General features: G+C 39.1%; 1 protein-coding gene across 7 annotated transcripts in view; it reads right to left on the bottom strand.

Moving 5' to 3' along the window:
• The window catches only part of TP63 (tumor protein p63), a 201,619-nt gene that overhangs the window by 6,344 nt on the left and 174,482 nt on the right, over nt 1-20,793 (bottom strand). For 2 of the 7 annotated variants that reach the window (XM_081138590.1, XM_081138591.1), the window contains 6 exons: nt 20,038-20,153; nt 18,951-19,060; nt 18,154-18,290; nt 16,222-16,304; nt 13,139-13,275; nt 558-715 (listed from right to left, as the gene is read on the bottom strand). In XM_081138590.1, coding sequence (XP_080994716.1) covers nt 558-715; nt 13,139-13,275; nt 16,222-16,304; nt 18,154-18,290; nt 18,951-19,060; nt 20,038-20,153 — 741 coding nt within the window. Of the gene's footprint in view, nt 1-557; nt 716-5,830; nt 7,231-13,138; nt 13,276-16,221; nt 16,305-18,153; nt 18,291-18,950; nt 19,061-20,037; nt 20,154-20,793 lie in introns of those variants that run through there. The other 5 variants (XM_081138593.1, XM_081138595.1, XM_081138594.1 and 2 more) reach the window with 3 other exon arrangements.

Below are 20,793 nucleotides of genomic sequence, written 5' to 3'. Positions count from 1 at the left end.
CATGAATGGAATGGAGTAGACAAGTTGAGAAGGCCAAGATTGCAGGGACACAGAATCATAAAATGTTAAATGTGCAGATCAATGATTTCATGAATGGAAAGCTAAGCATTAGAGCAGAGTGGTGTCCTGTCCATAGTTATATAGCTAATATTGCAACAGAGTCCAGACTAAAAGCTATTTCTCTAGATATTAAGTCCACCACACCACACTGCTTCCCACATGTTGGCTGTACTTCCCTTTGACTATCTCAGAGGATGGAGGAGGTGAGTCTTCACTCAAGTTGACAGGAGTTGACTATTCTTTTCACAGAGATCCTTATCTCTACCAAAGGAACAGCCTTCTCATCTCTACCAGTGTACTTTGTAATGAACCACACACCTCAAAGGTGAGAAAATATTTACCATGAAAAACTCAAGCCAATCAATTTGGATGTGTTCTGTCCCACTGTGTCTCTCATTTAGCTTAAGAGCAAGCCTTTCCCGCATCCCAGAGCAGAGTCTTCCTCTAACACTAGCCCTGTGGCTCCTTCAGCTGCTGCTAAAGGGAAATGCTCTTACTGTTGGCTCCCATGCCATCAGGAATAGTGGTGGGAGTGAGGGCGTTGCGCTGCTGAGGGTTGATAAGCTGGCTCACGGAAGGCAGCTTGTTCATGCTGTTCATTTTGTTCAGAGGTGGGGAGCTGTTACCGTATGAAGACTGAGACTGCATCGAGGTCCTAGGAACACAAACATTGGAATGACGGTGAGCATGGGACACTGAAGGATGGGGACTGGTCATTTCCAACAGGTCTCAGATTAAAACATGGCCTTAAACTGTACAGTTGCAAGACTATTCCTCTAGGATCGATGACAAGAAGTTATCTGTGTTTCCATCTGAGAAGTTTTCCTGATAGGGAGGGATCACAATGCTATCATCAAATCAGATTCTTTCTGAGTGTGTAGAATACAAAGATGAATATCTTCCTAAAGCACCTCCTGTGTGGGAGGAAGAATATTACCTCCTCCATTTTTCTTTGTCATTTTCTCTATCCTATGAGAGATATGGAGATGTCAAGCTCAAGTGGCAGGGGAGGCATTTAAGTTGTAGCTTCCTAGGCCATTTGAGACATGCAGAAGATAAGTGCAAAGCTAATCAAACAGGGCCCTTGGCAGCAGACCCTGCTTTCATGCAGAGGCCTCCACATGGAAACATGTATTGTCAGTTAAGATGTTCTTGGGCCATAAAATAACCACTTGGAATGCCAATAGCCTCTGTTTCCTGGAGCCCAAAGAGCTGTTTTGTTGACTTTCCACAAGTCTTCTGGGAGACAAAGGGAAAATAAGTTTTCCATTCAGCATAACTTCATTTTGGAAGTTTACTATAATTGGTTTGTCATATTATGCATTATATTACATATGATATTCCCAATTCAACTATCATTCCTGACTTTTTCTTTGAATATAGAACTAGTGATGTCTGCTAGAATGAGGGCAGGCTATAAAGTCAGAAAATGAAAATTTAAGTCTTCCTCCAGAATATATTAGGAGGTTACAGGTCACTGTGTAGGCCACCAAACATCCCTGCCTTTGTTTTCTCACAGGAAAACTATATAAACTAAATATACTCTTACTGCAGGATTAGATGTTAGAGGTAGGAAAACTAATAAGAGGCGATTGCATCTTTGAGAAATTCATACAGTAGTGGATACACAAGAATAATAACCCAACCTACCTTGTAGGGCTGTAGTGAGAACTGAAAAAGATAAGATGAAAAACTTTATAGACCATGTGGCATTAACAGTGAGTAATTATTGTGACCATAGGATGAAGACTGGACTTTGAGCATGTTTCTAACTTTTGATGGGAAAAGCTCCCCATTTAGACGTCAACAAAATGTATTATTGTGCTCCTGTTTGTCTCCTCCCTGCTGCAGTCATACTGATATTTGAGGAGAGAGAAAACATTTTTCTTTCAGTTTTATTTGCATATATACAAGTGTATGTATGTATGTATACATATACACATGCACAACTATGTATAAAATACAAATTGTGAAAACTCTATAAATGAACCTAGTTTTCAAAAAAACATGATATAATAATATTTGAAAACATAATAAAAAGTGGTTCTAGCACTTGAGTGCTACATTAGTACACTTGGTCTTAGAAGCTGCCACACTGCTCTTCATAATTATACAAAACAGGGGTGGCCCCATTTCATAGCACCGAAGAGCCACTGCTAGGGGAATTCTAACTATATGCTATATACATATTTGCATATATGTGAATGACAATCAATGTACAATTAACAATTCAGCACCCTATTACCATCACTGCCTTTAAGGTAGGAGCACATTGATTTTTCTCTTTAGCCCTTCTCAAGAACTCACAGGTTGTATAAACAGGTGTTTATATAGTAAGTTCTCCCAGTTATAAGATACTTCAGGTTACCAAGCTCTCCTTTATCAAGTTTTGAAAGATTCTCACATCCCTGTAGAGGAGGACATGGTATGACAGAGCAGAGATGGGCAGAAATTATTATGCCTGTTATACATATGGATAAATATAAGTCTTTAAGAAAAAATGTGCCCTCGTCTCACATCTCCAAATGATGAGTAGAGAGGTCTTCTGGCTCCTAGTCCAAGAGGATTTTTTCCCCCCTATTCTTCTGGCACCTTCCCAGAAATAAGATAGTGGTGTGCAATAAGTTACAGAATCAAGAAATTGGTGAAGTCATAAGCGAAATGTGGGAAACTGAAATAGCAGAGGGACCAAGGGATGTAGTAAAAGGGAGCCCCTGGCTATCATCAAATTGACTCCATCATGTGTAAGAGTCAGCACATTTGGAGATACTTAGGAACATCTGTAAGTCCATACCTACGTGCAGGAAAGCACAGGCAAAGTAGCCAAGAGATGTTTTGCCAGGTGCTTCTTCTTCTAGCTTTGCCCACCAAAAATTACCTAAGATGCCTGTTTGCCCAGACTCCAGAAGCAGGCTGGTCTTGTGTGACCTAAAGAGACCTCTATTTATCTCTCCCAGTCCCTCAAATCAGTCAAATGTACAGCAAGAGCTGACAGAAGCATTACTTGAACATTAATGTCCACCATTAGGAAAACCAAAATATATTTAAAAGCTTTGCATTTCCCTCCGACCCTCAGTTATAGTAAATGGCTTCTTCCAAATCCTGTTACAATTCTCTTTTCCCTTTCCCTCCATGGTCTTTTACCATTTATTAACTCATTTATTATAAGCTGCTTAAACTATTTGTGATGAAGGTGGGTCAGAAATCACAGGTGAACATCACCTTCCAGATCGGACACAAATGAATTGACTTTGTTACGTCTCTTGAGCCTCATTTTCTTAATCTGTAGACCAGCCATTACACTCATTCTGGAAGAGTTGCTATGAAGATTAGATTATGTAAGAGCCCTGGACACTGTCCTATAATTTGTAGGTGCTCAAGAAACATAGCTTTCCTTGTTTCCTTTACTCTTCCCCTCGAGCTCCAGATTGTAATACTGCAGTGTTTGGTTACGGAGATAAGAGGTACACATTTAAGAATTAACAGGAGGAAGTGGCGAGGATTCTAAATTGAGCAAATCTAGAAATCAGGGTGAGTGGATGAATGGGAATTAGAGAGTCTGAAAAGGTCAGAAATTCTGAACATCTCTCTTAATGTAGAAATGAGTATTAAAGCCACAAGGTGAAAGGTCAGGGTAGCCTGTTTAATATTAAGTTTGCAGTGTCTGACATACAAAGAATATTCTGATAATCTCTATGTGCTGTGGAAAAGCAAACAAGGCTGAATAAATGTGTGGTCAATTTAAAGCCCTTAAAGCACAACCTTTGAAAAAATTGTTTTTCTTTACAAATATAATGTCTCAGTCCTTGAGTAGACAATCCTAAATGTTGATGGTGAATCTTAAGAGTTAAAAAAATGTATTGAAGGAAAACTGGGCCTGTGCCATTATGATTTTCTTACCCCCAACCCCCACCAAATAAAATTGAAACAAAACAAAACAAAACAAAATAGTAACAGCATATGAACTTGGCTCTTCTCAGAAAAATAACAAGGTGTAAGCCTCAGGCTGTTTTCTCTAAAGGCATACTAGATTTTTCTAGGAATCCAATATAACAACAATATAGGTATGTGTGTTTCATGTATTTCTAGTTTTGTGGGAAATCCTGGTAAAGTTAAGTCCCAGTTCTTAATTCTAACAATTTAGGCTTCTGTAAAATTGCTAACAATAAAATTCAGTATCTCAGGGCTATGAGTGACATTTGGATCACCCAGGATTAGAAAGCATGTTTTCTGATTCGAAGTCTAGTGACTATCTAGGTGGTAGAAAGTCAAAATTCTTGGGAAGACACAAATTCAACGTCATCGTTACCACCTTGCTGGAGATGCCTAGAATTCCAGCAAGGGTTTCTTCTTTTGCCTTAAATCTTCCATTGTCAATTAAAAAGCAGCTCTTTAGTATAATTTGGTGACACTTCAGAGTAAACCTATTTCACCAAACCATTTCTGGAGTACCAACCTGCGAGGGGGAAGGGGTATTGTGAAGTCGAGAAAAATGCCCCTGCTATGAGGAAGGTCATAAAAAGGGAACATATGCACCATCAGAAAAGAACTGTATCTCCTCCTAATTTTGCCCAGTACTGCCCTGCTTGTAACCTTTCTCTCTAGCTGGGTAATCTTGCTTCTAAATACAAAGGGCAGCATTTAATCTCTAGACAGATTAACTGTAATTGTAAAGTATTTTCCATCAGTTCAAATAAGTGCATTTACGTAAAAGTCACTATAAACACATCAAAAACATACATAAAAATATGGTAAAGGAAAAAAAAACTTCTGAAGAAAAAGCAAACGTTAAAGAATTAAACATACTCATTAACCCTTTATGGATTTCTAAATCAAAATTATTAATTAAAAACACTTTGCAAATGTAACAAAATCATCTGATTTCACTAATATACTTTTATCTCAAACATAAAGATGTGTTTTCTTAAGTATTTTTAAGCTACTAAATTAATTATTTTTATTTAGAACAATTTTTTGAAGCTTTTTATTTATTTATTTTGTTAATCCCCACCCGAGGACATTTTTCCCGTTGATTTTTAGAGAGAGTGGAAGGGAGGGGAATGCGGGGGAAGGGAGAGAGAACCCTCGATGTGAGAGAGACACATTGATTGGTTGCCTCCAGCGTGTGTGCTGAAAGGGGCCGGGGATGGAACCTGAAACCCAGGTACATGACCTTGACCAGGAATCGAACCCTGCGATCCTTTGTTGTGCGGCTGACACTCTAACCACTAAACCATATGGACCAGGGCTTTGAAAGCTTTTAAAAATGGTTATTCAAAGATGGTAATGTATTGTTGTTTCTTGGAAAAAAAAAAGGACAACAGCAGGACAACAGCTTCAACTAAAATATCTGGATGAACATTAGCTGATGCCTCTGTCACAGAAGTCAAATAATTTAATAATTTTGGATTTCATTTAAATTTCTTTTGGTAAATTTACCAACGTAAGACGTAACTCAAGACTTCAGAGATGTAAACAAATGATACTATAGTGCATAGTTCCATATGATGAAATTAAACATGCAGCCCTAAAGTACATTTTCAAGTTAGTGTGGGCATTGCAATTTATTTTTAGGATTGATGATCTTGATACAGAATATCTTAAATAAAAACACGAAATATCGACAGAGTGTAAACAGAACCAAAGTAACTCTTCTATTATTCGTTTTCTTTAGACTTACACATGGTAGGTACTTCAGCACTTAAATAAAAATATTCTAGTATTTAAGGAATTTTTTAAAAAGCAAGAGAGACAGAAAAGAAAAAAACTGCAAGATAAACCAAGATGCAAAAGTTTATTGAAAATTAAAATCACAAATCCATAAAGCAACAGCCTCAATAACAAGAAATCACTTTTGTGGTGACACAGAGTCAAGAGCTGGTGATCTGGTGTGGGGAGATGAGGAAGAGAGGAGATTCCTAAAATCTTAATACTATTATTTTAAAACATGTTTTTAAAATGGAAAGAAATAGATTCTCTAAACTCTTTGAGCCAAAAAAAAAAAAAGTAAGCCATCAACTCTTTCTATCTTTAATTTTTAGGCCAAGAGTGTTGGTTTCAAATGCGTCTGCTTGAACATCACATAAACAAAACATAAGGCTCCTGGACAACGGAATTTGAGCAGTGTCAGCGCTATGACGAGTGTTACAGTAGGACAGAGGAATGGGAATGCCAATTAAACACACTGATCATAGATTTGGTGAGAGGACTTTGAACTCCATTTTGGGCATTGATGAAAGATTTGTAACTGCCTAGAACAATATTACTGGGGTGGTTTTACCCTCCTATTAAAATCACAAAATAGGTTTACCTGCCTTGGTGTCTAAACAACAGTTTTGGGGGCTAAGTCTCCAGGGTTCCCGTGAGCAAGGAAGACCATCATAGATGCTGACATACAGTGGCACAGCCCTAATGAACTTTCTACCTACGTATGAGGGGTGGACACTAATAATGCAAGTTCTCAAAAAGAATGAAAGAACATCCCCCATACTGGCTACTTACAATAATTATCAACTCTCTGCCCAGCAGTACACTTTACACCTTAGTTTCCTATTTGCAATATTACTGCATGACCAGCATTAAAAGGGCCCGAATGAGTCTCTCAGTCACCTACAATTTACTTATGCACAGACAATAACAAGTTTTTTTTTTCCTTTTCTTAAAAAGACATCTTAAGTTTGAGACCTGCTCAAAAGCTTCTTTATGAATTTTAGAAACACAACAGAAGGTAACAGAAAAGGGCTCTAATAAACATCTTAATGCCCCTTCCCAACCTGAGCTCCTTCCTCCCTCCCAAGGAACAACACAAAAGCTCACAAACACAGGTATTCCTGACAGATAAATGCGAGATCTAAGGATACAGAATCTGCGGAAAATGTCCTTTCTTGTAAAGTTTTGAGTCCCTTCAAAGATTTTTCTCACTAGTGGCTGTGTGCCATTGAGCAGTTGTGTCTCTGAGCCAGTGTCTTCAAGTCCTGCTTACAAGGGCTGCATACACACACAAACACACAAACACACACGGAAACACAACAAACTCAAAATACACGGAAGGGGCTCTAAGGGTACACTGATCGGTTTGGGGGGTTGGAATGTCTAAAGAAGACGTCAGATTGTTTTGGAGTTTCTCTCCGGGGCTCCACAAGCTCACTCCTGAAGCAGGCTGAAAGGAGACTGCAGAGAGGAACCAGAGAAAACAAAAGATGAAAGCTTAGGACTTCATATACTCAAATCAACTGGATACAGAAACACATCCTCCTACATTCATGATCATAGCACAGCTAGAACAGAACGACCGTGAAGCTATTTTTGCTCCTTCCTCTTTATTCTCTTTTAAAATTACTCAGATAATTTCCCAAGACTTTTACGAAGAAGAAATGAGATAACATGGTGGTAATTAACCAGAAGGATCTGAAGCACCTATAAAATTAAAAAAAAAAAAATGCATTTTACTGGATCCTTTCTGAGACAGGCTGGGCCCAGGCATCTATATTTTTAACAAGCTCTACAAGTGACTCAGGTGAGAACTACTGAGGCAAGGGAGGTCAAGGTGTTTAGCACAATGCTTGGCATGTTGGACTTGATTAATTTAAGGGGAAATTCAAAGACAAGAATTAATCTTTTGAAAAGTGTCATCTGCCCACTTAGGATACCTCATTACTGTTCCCGTCTAGTCTAACTATGAAGTATGAAGAAATATGATCTTATCAGTCCGGGGGCTGCGTCATCACGCATTTGTAAAGGAATCATAATGAGCATTTGTATGTGCCCAGACTGACATGGATAAATATCTTAATCCTTCAGTCACAAACTTGGCCTATAAATGCACATATCAAATACACGAAAGCAACTTTTGCATAATTAAGAAATCAATTATGCCATAAAGATGCCAGGAACAAATCCCTTTATTTTGCTAAAAGTTATGCAATCCCATGAGCTGTTTGGAAATTGTTTCCCAACTGGCTTTTAAGTCACATTTGGTTACTCCTTGCAAAGGAACAAAGCCATTTTTACTTGGTTAGGGCTGGGATTCAGTAAACCATCTCACCAGCAAGAGCTGGAATCATCTTTAAAAATATGCCAGAACACATATTAGTAAGGAAGTAATTTACTGTCAACTAAAGACTGCTTGTTTGTATATTACATTTGGGGCTTCTCATGGAGCCAGGCCTGAATGAAACAACATGCAGAAGTCATGTTTTAGTTGTATGGGTGCATGGACCACCGGGGTTCAAACTTTGAGACCTTGAACAGAGACCATTTCTGCAGTGAGATGTGAGGGCTTAGAAAAGCAATCTAATCTATATGAATTTAATTAATCTAAGTTTTTTTCCTCATTACCAATTCAGAGCTAATGAATATCTGTCCTGACAACTTCCTAACATAGCAGCAAAGTTAAAAAAGTAACACCGTGCAAACTGTAAAAATCTTGTGCAGTTCTATGACCTGTGAGGCTGGACCACATGGAATTGCCAATATTCATCTGTTCTTTAATCTATGAAACTGCAATTTCAAACAAATATTCTGGAAATTTGTAAGATTTCTAAATCAAACTTAGAAATATGATATTCATTATATCTAGCACTAAGATTTATGTCCTCTCCTCTTCTCTACACTGATGATCCTGAAAATATTGCTTGTTTCATCATCAGATATGTGAATCTGAGAAAAAATGATAAATATTACTGAAGAAAATCATAGCCAAATGTAGCCAAATATAGCCACATGAGCCTTAAGAGAGAGGATTTTACACTGAAATCACAAGGTAAGTATACACTGACTGATACAGGGACAGAAAAATGGAAATAGATGCTTGCTTATGCCTTATTATGACTTTCTTAACTAATGAAGCAGACCAGAGCATTGCGAAGAGCTGTATCTTCCAAATAAGATTCTCATCTGAACTTCATTATGAGTTGGCCAGAAAATCACAGGCACAGTTCATTGGGCCTCAGTTGCCCGAGCTATGATATGTAGGCATTAGAACTATGGTCTTGAAGATCCTGCTCTGCTCCAATATTCTCTGACCTGTACCTAAGGAGCTGCAATCATCAAGTGATCATAAAAGAAAAGGAAACACTAAAGGCTGCTCATAGATCACATATTTGTATTAAAATTAAAATGAGTCCATCCTGTAGTAACTAAAAAATAATTTTCCACTGGAAATCAAGTAAAATTTTAACAGTGATGTTGGCCTGAGATCAGGATGGAAGCCAAGGAGAATAAACTACAGAAAAATCTGAAAAAATGGTATTGGTCTAAAGCACACAAAACAAGATTGCTAAAATGTCTCGAGTGGTTTCTGTAGAGCTATCTAGAATTAATGTCCCTTAAAAATATAAAAGTAAGGTGTCTAGTTCAAAAATGGGTCCAATTTCTCCTCCTACTAAATTGTGACCTCTATAAACATAACCCCCATGTTTATTCCAATGTGAGCAAATCAACTGAAATCCTATTTATTTATAAATGGTAAAAAACCTACTTACACCTGTAACAATTTGATTCACAAAAACTCAGTGTAAAACTTATCCTTCATAAAACCTATGATCATGAAGGTAATCAGGAAGGAATTTTTGAAAAAGGAAAACCATGCACAAATGAAAATCAAGCAAAGAGAAAACACATAGTGAGCATCTAATAGAAGTAATTAAATTGAAAATATGTTATTGCTGCATTGTAGAAAGTGTATTCCCTTCCCACTAATTTTCCCTCCACTATAGAGAAAAGCACAAAATTGATTCCTTACCAGCATAAACTTGGTACTATGTTTTTGGAAAGAAAATCACAGGCTATTGTAGGCATTTTCAAGCTGATTTATTCTTTTCAAATGATTGCCAGGGAACTAGATTTCCATTTTTCTCTGTCTAGTTATTCATGCTCTTTCTGGGAGATTTGCATGAAAATAAAAGAGCTGAAAAAACTCAGTTGAAGAATACAGCCACTGGAGAATTTATATAGATGCGTATCAATCATTGGAGAGCCATGTATATATAATGTAACAAAGGCAAAATTAGACCTAATGTGTATATTTTGCAAAGATTTCAGTTTGCAGGCTGTTAGATTTCCATGCACAAGTTATCACATCTGAAGTTAGCTCTTAGAAGACTGTGAGAGAACCACTCAAACACATGCAATGATACTTTAAATGGACACCCCAAGGAATTATGAGTCTACCCATTCCTCACTATGTATCTGTGGCCACACATGCAAAAAAGTGACAGTGGGTCTCTAAAATCTTTGGGGCTTTTAAAATAACACAATTTTAAGATGCACTTTTTTTCTTTGATGAAATAGATTGTTATATAAAACAGGAATTGGAAAATAATTTCTCTTTAAACCACTGCCAGCCAGTCAGACAATAAGCACCAGATAACTGATCGTATGGGGACAGCAGGCAATGCAGTCTCACGTATGCCGTGTAAACAAGCAAATAGCACACGTCTTCAACTGACTGACGCAGATCCTCCTGGCTTATAAAGTCTCCAAAAGTGTGACACCAAGTGATTCCCCTTATTATATGACCTAGAGAAGCTTGATAAATTTCCAGAGCTTTTTTAAAATTCAAAAGGTGTTCTGGTTATGAATTCATCATTAAATTGTAAAGCTATGGGAAGGCAGGAGCCCCATCTCACTCATGTCTATCCTTAATGCTTTCATGCAGCAGATCTTCACTGATAGTTTGTTACATGAATCAAGTCAACTATGCCAGTCTTAACTGATAATGGAGCTGCGTCATTAACCACATTTTGAGTCTGGATGGGTGTGCCTAACCTTCTGGGACAAAGTAAATCTCTGATAAAGGTTGCTGTTTTGTTAGATACTGAAATGTCACCTTAAAAGTCACTTTACAATTTCCTAAAAACTTTTAATACCTCTCTACTTTAGAACACACACATTCACTTCCAAATATTTCTGTGAAAAAATATGAGCCTCAAGAAGCAATGAAGGAAGGGTCACTCGTTTATCTAGAAAAAAGTCTGCAAAATACAGTGGATAGGACAAATCTGGCCCATAGGTACAGAATGGTATTTTACATTTTTAAAACGTGGAAAAATTCAAAGAAGTAGAGTAATTCATGATGTGAAAATTGTATGAACTTCAAGTTTCAGTGGCCCTAAAGTAAAGCTTTGCTATAACAGCCACTCTCATTTGTTTCCCTATTGGCTGTTGGGGCTTTGGTGCTACAAAGGCAGAACTGGGTAGCTGCAAGAGACCATATGGACCAGAGAGACTGCAGTATTTACTATTGGTGCATTATAGAAAAAATGGCCAACTCTGAGCTAGATGGTCAGATCTTTTAAACCACACCATTTAATCGGATTTAATCGGTTCCAATGTGGCCTTTTAACAGTACTTTTCCTGTTAATTAGAAAAAAGACCGAAAAGAGAATCACAGAACAACTAGGTCGGCATAATATGCTACTGTGTCATTCTTCAGAGGTCATTTTGGCTGAGCCAAACATTTCCAGAGTGAATTGGAGGTAATTGGGAGAGTTTCTGAATACCATGATATGTATATCTTGGGGTGGCTCTTATCACCTCTGGGTGTGTAATGATGTTACAGGTCTGTTTCTTTCATCTCTGTTGTATGACTTTATAAGAATTAAATCAGTTTTACCCATGAGTATGTTAACATATATTTCTATCTGATATACTAAAGAGTCAAAAGAATTGGCAATGGGAATTTTGTCTGCAACTTCGAGTTCTAAATTTCCTTTGGAATACTCTGTGTCCCTAAAGAACTTTGTGATTAACCTTTCCACTCAGCCTTGCTTAAAACCTTAGAATTATAATTCCCCAAACTCTCATGCTAAAAGTAAACGGTGAGATCCCTTCTAAGCAAAAGGGTTCTTAAACACCCAAAAGCCTAAAGTCCTTTGAAGAAAGAGTACACCTTTTTTATCCCTCCACTGCCCACTCCAGGCTTGCAGCCCCCAAGGCTTAGAGGATGCCTCCTAACTATGAGAGAAGCTGTCCAACATCCTCAACTTTATTTATTTTTATTAAAAAAAGAATAACAAGCCCTCTTGATTCTACTTTTCATAGCTATCTCTCTAGAGTAGCTAATAATATATCAGAAAAAACACACATGTAATGTTCATTTACATTTCTACTGCAAAAGATAATCTTTGCCTTAGGCAAGACTGTTTTGGTTTCATTTCTTTTTGCCTGAAGAGTAAAGTCAAATGTTTGAATTACTCAAATGGACCCAAAATGAATACATTTTGCATATATCTACAGAGACTCCGGCAATACTTCCCGTATCTTAATTAAGCTAACAGATTATTCTTAACTACAGAAAGCTAAGTATATGCAGAGTCCTGATTCACCAACTTCCCTTCCTTTTATAAGAGCTATTCTATTCTAGTTAGTCATAAAACAATTAACATCATCAAAGATCCAAGAGTAAGGTAAAAATTAACATATAAAAGGTTGTATGCATATATGGTTCCAAAATCTGGCCCAATTTTATGCCAAAATATATTGCTGGAAGACAGCCTGGAACAGGGATGCTAAAGCATGGCAACATGATGCTACTGTGCTCTCCTGCATGCAGACGTTTCCCCAGGGAGCATGCACTGGGTCTCAGGATCCTTCCCAGCACTGCACTCAACCGAGTCACTTATGCTATAACCTATGTGCTGTCCCTGCTATATAATGGTTTCCCCAAATGTGGGTTGTGTGCATCCCAGGAGAGGTACAAGATAACTCATTGGGATGGGGGAAGATTATGTGTTTTTAAATATATACATTATTGCTCAAATATCATGCATACTCAAAATTCCTTATTGATAGATGCATTTGGATTGGGGTAGAGAGAAAACTTACTCTGTCAGTATGAGTCTCTGTAATTCAGTTGAAATAATTTGAATTCCCTTTCAGAATATAGGTTGGACTTGTCAAAGGGAAGGTTATGACGAGCACAGAAGGCTGTTGAAACTGAAAAAGGAGCCCCGCACTAGCTCATCTGAACCTATGCGGGCCTGTTGTCTCACATCATCTTCTGCGTCGCCCCCCAATCGTGTGACTGTGACATTCGCTCTCACTAATGCCTTCTCGGATGACACGTGGGCACACTCACTGTTTCTGAAGTAAATGCTGGTGCTGCTGCTGCTGCTGCTGCCTGTATGTCTCAATCGTGTGCTGCGGGAGGTACTGCATCAGCTCCAGGGATTCTTTGATCTTCAGCAGCATTTCGTACGTCTCACGGCCCCTCACCTACGGAAACAGGCAGAAGGAGGGACGGAAAAATGAAGGCTCTAGAACTACTGGGACTGTCAGTCCTCATTTTTCAGAGAGTCTGCGTCGACGAATTCGCCTACTTGCTAACATTTATTGATAACATGAAAATCAGTACTCCGCAGCTCTTAGTGGTCATTTGCAGACGCGAGCAGAGTGACAGAACCCTTGGGTTGCCCATGCCTGTTCCAGCGAAGGATGAACAAGGCAAGGCTCTACCTTCCTGTTTCAGCGCTCACTCATGCTATGGACAAGTGTCCTTCCCAGGGTCTATTTAGTGCCACATTTTCCACAATTTTTGCTGGTGAATTTGCTGTTTAAATTGGTCCCCGAGTGTAGTACTAAAGTGCTGTCTAGTCTTTTGAGTATAAGAAGGCTGTGATGTGCCTTATAGAGAAAATACAGGTTAGATAAGCTTCGTTTGAGCATGGTTATAGTGCTATTGGCTGTGAGCTCAATGTTAATGAGTCAACAGTATACATTAAATAAGGTGTCTTTAAATAGAAACACGCATAAAACAAGGTTATGTACTGATCAGCTGCTGAAAGTGCTGTGAGCAGAGGCTCACAGAAACCTAGCTCTGTATTTCCCCTAGGAGCAATGGTTCAGTGTTCACAGTGACTTTATAAAGCATAACTATCACAAATAATGAAATTGCTTGTACCTCTGGAAGGACACAAGCTTTCAGCTGGGGTAAAATGTGTTTCTCCTTTTAAAAGAATGTCTTAAAAGCTTTACACAGTATGAGCAGGGCCAGGAGCAGGCCAGTGGGGTACATCAGCCATGGACTCTGGGCACAGCACGTCGGGCACTTAAAGTGCCCTGAGAATGAGTGAGTGAGGGCCTATTTAAATTTTGCACCCTCGGCAGTTCACTTACCTCACCCCAGTCTCCTCCCTGAATATGACAGCCAGAATCTGTCAGAATTCAGAAAGATTTTCTCTACCTTTTGTTGGATTAACTCCTACTCATCCAGCTATGGGATCATCTTCTCTGAGAAGCTTTTCCCTGTCTGAGTCTTTTAGTCCTAGTCTTCTGTCCTTCCTATGTGCGACCACAGTGCCATGCCTAGCTCCACTGAAACAATGATTCCATTACATTATACCTCTTTGTCTCCTCACTAGAAGGCAAGCTCTCTGAAGGTAAGAATTTTATCCTACTGATCCCTAAATGCTTGAGGTCTAGCATATTTGCCATGCAACAAGTACCAAATTCATGTTATATTAAGAGGGTAATTTTTCTTCACACATTTTGGTTTGACTAATTCTTTTTTTAAATTTATTTTTCAATTACAGTTGATATACAATATTATATCAGTTTCAGGTATACAACATAGTGATCAGACATTCATATACCTTATGAAGGCATCCCCCTGGTAAATCTGCTACCCATCTGACACAGTACATAGTTATTACAGTGTTTCATCTGCTGTCCCTTATATCCCTGTGACTATTCTTATAACTGGACATTTGTACTTTGTAATCCCTTTCACCTTTTTCACCCATCTTCCTAACCTCTCCCCTCAATCTGCTGACCATCAATTTGTTTTCTGTATTTATGAATCTATTTCTGTTTTGTTTATTATTTATTTATTTCTCAGATTCCACTTAATATAAGTGAAATCATATGGTTTGACTAATTCTTCATTAAACGTAAGATGTAACTGACTATAGGGTACCTCCACTAGTACATACTGAAATTTCATTTATAAAGAGCTTTCCAAGTGATCCCTATGTTAGCAGCTAAAAACAAACTACGTTTTTGGATCATAGTTGACTGTTGAACAACATGGGTTTGAACTGTGTGAGTCCACTTATAAATGCAGATTTTTTATTTTTCAATAAATATACAGTCAGCCCTCTGTATCCCTGGGTTTCACATCCATGAATTCAACCAACCTCTGATGGAAAACAGTACTTCTGACCTGTGGTTGGGAATCCCTGGATGTGAAGGGCAGACCCTATGAAATGCTCTATGCCATTTTACATAAGGGACTTGAGAATCCGTGGATTTTGGTATCCTTGGTTGAGGGGAGGGACAACTGTATTTAGTGTATCAGGATAATGTTTAGCTTAGCGTTCTCAGGCCAGATTCTATAGGTAGCCTGAGAAACATGACAATGAGAATCTTAGCTGACTCACTGTCTGATTGTTCTACCATCAGTCTATTTCCCTGATGGTCAGGGCCCAAAGAAGGTAGGGAACCGGTAAGGCACACCCAGACCTGTTGAGTTGCTTTAGTTTCAATCCCAGGGTGACAGATCCCAGCCAAACCTGGCCTTGCTTGCCTGTGTCTCATGTCAGGTTAGATGGCATCGAGGGCTATACTGGTTACTAAAACATTGCTGTCACTCTAGATGGCAAAGACCTAAGGGAATAAAATTTCAACACATTGCAACTGCAGACTAACACAGGGCACCTTAGGGATCTTGAGAGAACGAATGTTCCTCATGGAAAGGAGCAGTGATTGGACTGAGCCCTCCAGCCATTCACATACTACTGGGGAGTCTGCCTTGCTTGGCTTTCTTTATACTACTCCTTGAAAGAAATCACAGTTAACTCTCTATGAATGTTGTATGATCGACTTTTTGAACTCCTGACAAAATTTCAGTGCTAAATTGGTGTAGCCATGTTGTCTAGGATAATTTTATCAGTCTTGAATAATGAAGTATAAATTAATTTTAAATATTTGTGTAAGAAAAATTCTATTAGGGGTGTAGCTTTGACTGGGTGAGTAGTAGGGACAGGAGCCCATACTATTCATCTATTCCAAAAATATAGAGGCAAGGGGTTATTTCCTGATTAAAAAAAAAAGTATTTTCTTTGTTTTCTCATTTTCACAGGTAATCAGAATATGACCATAGAGTAAAAGCTCATTCAAGGAAGGTGAAAATGAAGCGATCATGGATACCCAAGGGAGACTCACTGGTAAGTATAAGAGTTCATCATCTGGGGATCTTCGTTTCTTGATGGATGTCATCTGGATGCCATGTGTGTTCTGACGAAAAGCTGGTGGAGAAAAAATGCAAGCTTCATTCTGGGAACATTTCTAAAGCAATAGTACGTTTACTAAACAGAAACAGCTCCAGCAACGCCTGTGAGATCAGAGTTTCTAGATCTTAGCATCCATTTAATTGGTGATGATTGCTTTTACATTAAGTGCAAACCTAACAGTAACGAGGTGGGGGGTAAGTGAAGCAGGACAAGGGAAAGGCAGAGTTTGGGAGATGCTGGAAAATGGCCCAAGGCTTAAATCCCTGTGTTACTGGCCTGTGTCTGTGAACAGCTGTTAAAGAAAGGAAGATGAATTGGTTTTATGTTTTATTTTTCAGGTCATTTATCTTCCAAGGTGGTAAATGCGTGTTGTAGAGGTTGTCTTGACAATGAATTCAGCTTGTGCGCTCATCCCTCTCATGTTAATATATGCATCAGGTAGCTTCTGACAGGCAGTCTCACTTTCCAGGACCTCAGTTTTCTTTTCAGTAAAATGAGTGAATTAAGCTCATAAATTCCTGTGGTTTCCAAAATCAGAAACTACGTTCAGGATTCAGGGTATAAAGATGATCCTCTACCAAAGTTCAGATAATCCATTCTTACTGATATTCATTAATTTGTAAGTAATTGAGGTGCTCAGGAAAGAATAGGAACTAGGCCACCAGTTAGACTCAAGAGAAAAATTAGGGTGAAAATAAATTGTTTTTATGTTATTTATATTATTACATTTAAAAATAACTTACATAATTCATATTATATGTATATGTGTGTGTGTGTGTGTGTATATATATATATATATATATATTCTTCTTTCTGAAGAATAATCAGAAAGAGCTTAACAGGACAGGCAAATCATACTGAACAGTTAGAAGTTAATAGTAACTAGTTGTCATAACTTTCTGTGACTCTCCTGTAAAATACAGTATAATTTCTATTTCTTCTGGACACTAATTAGTAATAAAATTAAAATGTTTTTCATGAAATTAGTTACAGTGTGGCATACTTTAAAATATTTGTTTTGGTGATATCAGACATATGCGAGACACTGTCTAGAATCAAACCTCACAAGTTAGAACACGTGTGGACCCGTGGTTCTCACCCCTGGTTAGCTGGAGGGCTAGGCCTCTGTGGGGTGTGGCTCGGGGTAGTGATGAGCAGACCATGGGGCCCCAGACCCCCCCTAGCTTTGACCCCTTCAACTATAGCCCCTCTGCTTTCATCTATTTTTCAATGTGAGTTTCATTTTTGAAAAAGCTTTTTCTGCTTAACAAAACAACGGAACCAAATCACTAGCCTCACTATTGATAAGGTGATTGAGGCCTCAATGTCAAGACTCAGTGAAACCCAGATCTGTATATTCTCCAGAGGGTGCTTTACAAAATGCGTCCTTAAATCTCACTGTCCTCATAGACTCATGAGGTTGGCAGATGGATTTTCAGCCCTCATGCTCAGTAACAGAAAGATAAACTGATACCAATGGACTAAGATACTGATTCTCAAACTTCTGCCAGCACTGGAGTCACCTGGAGGGCTTACTAAACACACATTGCTGGGCCTCATAACCAGCGTTTATGGGAACTAAAGATGTATACCTCTCCTGTTTCCAGATGCTGCTGATGCTACTGGTCTGGGACTAAGAAATCCTCACAGTGGCGATTTGTCTTTGTCAAGCTATAATGCATACCTCCAGCCCATTTGAACACCTCCAGCAATGTGAGAGCCATTCCCGTCGGCTCTGGGGCCTCAAGTCATCCTCGCCCCTAGAGGCCTCCGGTCCTATTATACAGCTTCTCAAATATCAGCCCCCGCCCCTGTATCTGCATTGGACTGAACCCTACTCCATCCGGCCTCTACAGCTACTTACGGCGCTTCGTACCATCACCGTTCTTTGTGCTGTCTGAGACCTGCTGCTTTCTGATGCTGTCTTCGTCGGCCTTCCTGTCTCTCCCCGGGCAAGCACAGATCCGGGCCTCGAAGCAGCGTCTGCCCAGGACTTGCCCACTACGCATTAGAGAAGAGGGGAGGAAAGAGCCAAATTAAAAGAACTATAAAAGTTCCCTGAAGTCTCCCAGGTCCACTGCTGGTCATCACCAGCCCACTGTCACCATGGCTCAGTCACGGCTGCTTTGAGGGTGCACCCCACAGCGCTCGGCAGAACACAAAAGTGCTTACATGCCACAAGCAATATTAGTAAATAACATTCCATTTGTTCTGCAAAGAACCTCCAAGCCATTAGCCGAACAGCTGTATTTAGCTACATATTTTGAAGGAAGCTTGAATTAAGCCAGTGGATGTCTCCGGATAAAACTCCCTTAGGCAGCCCAGGCTTACTCAAAGGAACTGTTAAATGCCTTGGGGGCCACATGAAAACAAACACTGTCTAATCAGAAACCTTTCCAGTTAAATGTCAAGAATTCAGGTATGAAGCGACTTGCATGCCTTCCCTCTTTTTTTCCCCCTTCTGTGTTTACCCACCCGGTTTTGTCTCCACTTTCTTAGATCTTTTATGTAAGTATTTGCGGCAAGGATTTAAAGCACAGAGGATAAAATCGAGGGCGGCTCTCTGCTGCACATGCAAAAGCAATGATAAAGCAAACACAATTTCACGTTGCCCTCTGCCCATGGTTTCTGCAGAATGACAATTCTGCACATGCCACTTACTCTCTGGTTTCCAGAGTAACAATGATTAAAATTGGACGGCGGTTCATCCCTCCAACACAACTGCTGTTACACATAAAATTGTACAAGACTGTCGTGAATTCAGTGCCAACCTGGACATGGGGAAAAACAGTCTGTGTTAACAATCATCTGATCGAATGGTCTCCCTTCTCAGTTCTTCCCTCCGTTTAAACAACTCCACTTCTGATGAGGTGATAATGCTTTTTTCTAGGAAGACAACCTAAAACCCATTGTCAGTCCTCTTTGCCTTGTCTCTTGGGAAGCTGAACGCTAATGTTTGCAACATCGGACTCTACATGAGGGGAGATAGACCTAAAAAGGAATCATCTTTGACCCGATTCATTTGCAAGCGGATACATATCACCCAATTTAAACAGGGTTCATCCCATATATAATTATTGCTGTAAAGGGAGAGCTGAAAGCATTACCAAAAATAGCAGCAGTGCTCCAGGGATAGTTTCCCTAATGTAGATAAAACAGAATCACATAGATTTGAAGATACACTTCCATAAATAACACTCTGGGGCTTAAAAGGGTCTCAGCATTAAATCATCTAGTCCAAAGTGCTCATTTATGGATGGGGCAGCTGAAGTCCGGAGAGCAGGGGTCACAGTTAAAGGTTCACACGGCAAGCAGCAACCAAGACTCTGGTCTTCCTATGCCAGGGTTCTGCTTTTCTAATTTGCCACCTGTTCACTCAACCTTCAGCTAAGCCATCCCTCTCAGGGTCTCCCAGGTGCAGTGAAGATTCCTGGCATCCAGGATTGGTGCACATTCACTACCACCTCAATTGCCAGGTAAATTCTCTGGATAAGGTCATGGATTAACCCAGTTGCAAATTCAATTATTATCAGCCTTTGAGATGGGAATGTGGGCACAGAGCCATGTTGCCAAGCTAATTTAGTACAAATTTAGGAGTTCTGAAGGAGGTAGAGAAGCAATATGTGGAGAAGAAATAAAAAAGGTTACATATTTGATAACAAGAACTAAGACAGAAATAGATGCCCAAAACACCCTTTATCACTGAAATGAGTCATCCACCAACTCAGCCCAGTCCTTATCTTTTTACCTGGGGTGGCTCGTAAGGTACCAGCACACTCTGTCTGCCTGTGATGGGGTCTTCTACATACTGGGCGTGGCTGTTCCCTTCCACTCGAATCAAATGACTAGGGGGGGCAATCTGTCCTGCAGAGCAGAGAAAGACAAAATTGTTAGTTCTTCACTTTCAAAGAAAACAAAATGAAACAGCATAGAAAGAATGCTGGCAGCCAAAGAAATGGTTTAATAGAGGAAATATGTATCCTTGATAAAAGGAAAAGATCCTGTTGCCAGATATCTAATGCATGAAGGTGTCACAACCTTTATAGCACCAGAAAGGTCTGGAACACTCATATATATTTAGGAGAACAGTCCTATTTCCAGTGCTTAAGGTTAATAACCCAACATTTGAGAGAACTCTATGAATACGTATCTGACTAGATCCATAGAGAAGATTTTGGTAGTTTATGGAAAATAGAAGAAAAAGAAACAAATTAATTAAAAACAAACAAACAAAAAAACACCTTGAGAAATAGTATTAAAAAATTGACCAGAAAAAAACAAACAAATAAAAGGCAACAGATGGCAAGGGCATCCCTTTCTGTTTGCCTATTGTCTTCTCCATCACAAAGTTTCCAACTTTAGACTTTGTTTTAGTCATAAAGATGAGAAACTTAGTGGTTTTATTGTGCTGAAAGAGCCCAAGGATGGGAAATAAGAAAGAAAGACTAGGCAAAGTTTCACAAAATTATGATATTGGACAAAGCTCCAAATGATCCAAGAACTG

The sequence above is a fragment of the Miniopterus schreibersii genome, assembly GCF_964146895.1.
Source record: "Miniopterus schreibersii genome assembly, chromosome: 5".
Classification (NCBI taxonomy): Eukaryota; Metazoa; Chordata; class Mammalia; order Chiroptera; family Miniopteridae; genus Miniopterus; species Miniopterus schreibersii.
The sequence above is the reverse complement of the archived record's forward strand: the minus strand, read 5'-3'. Positions and strand labels throughout refer to the sequence as shown.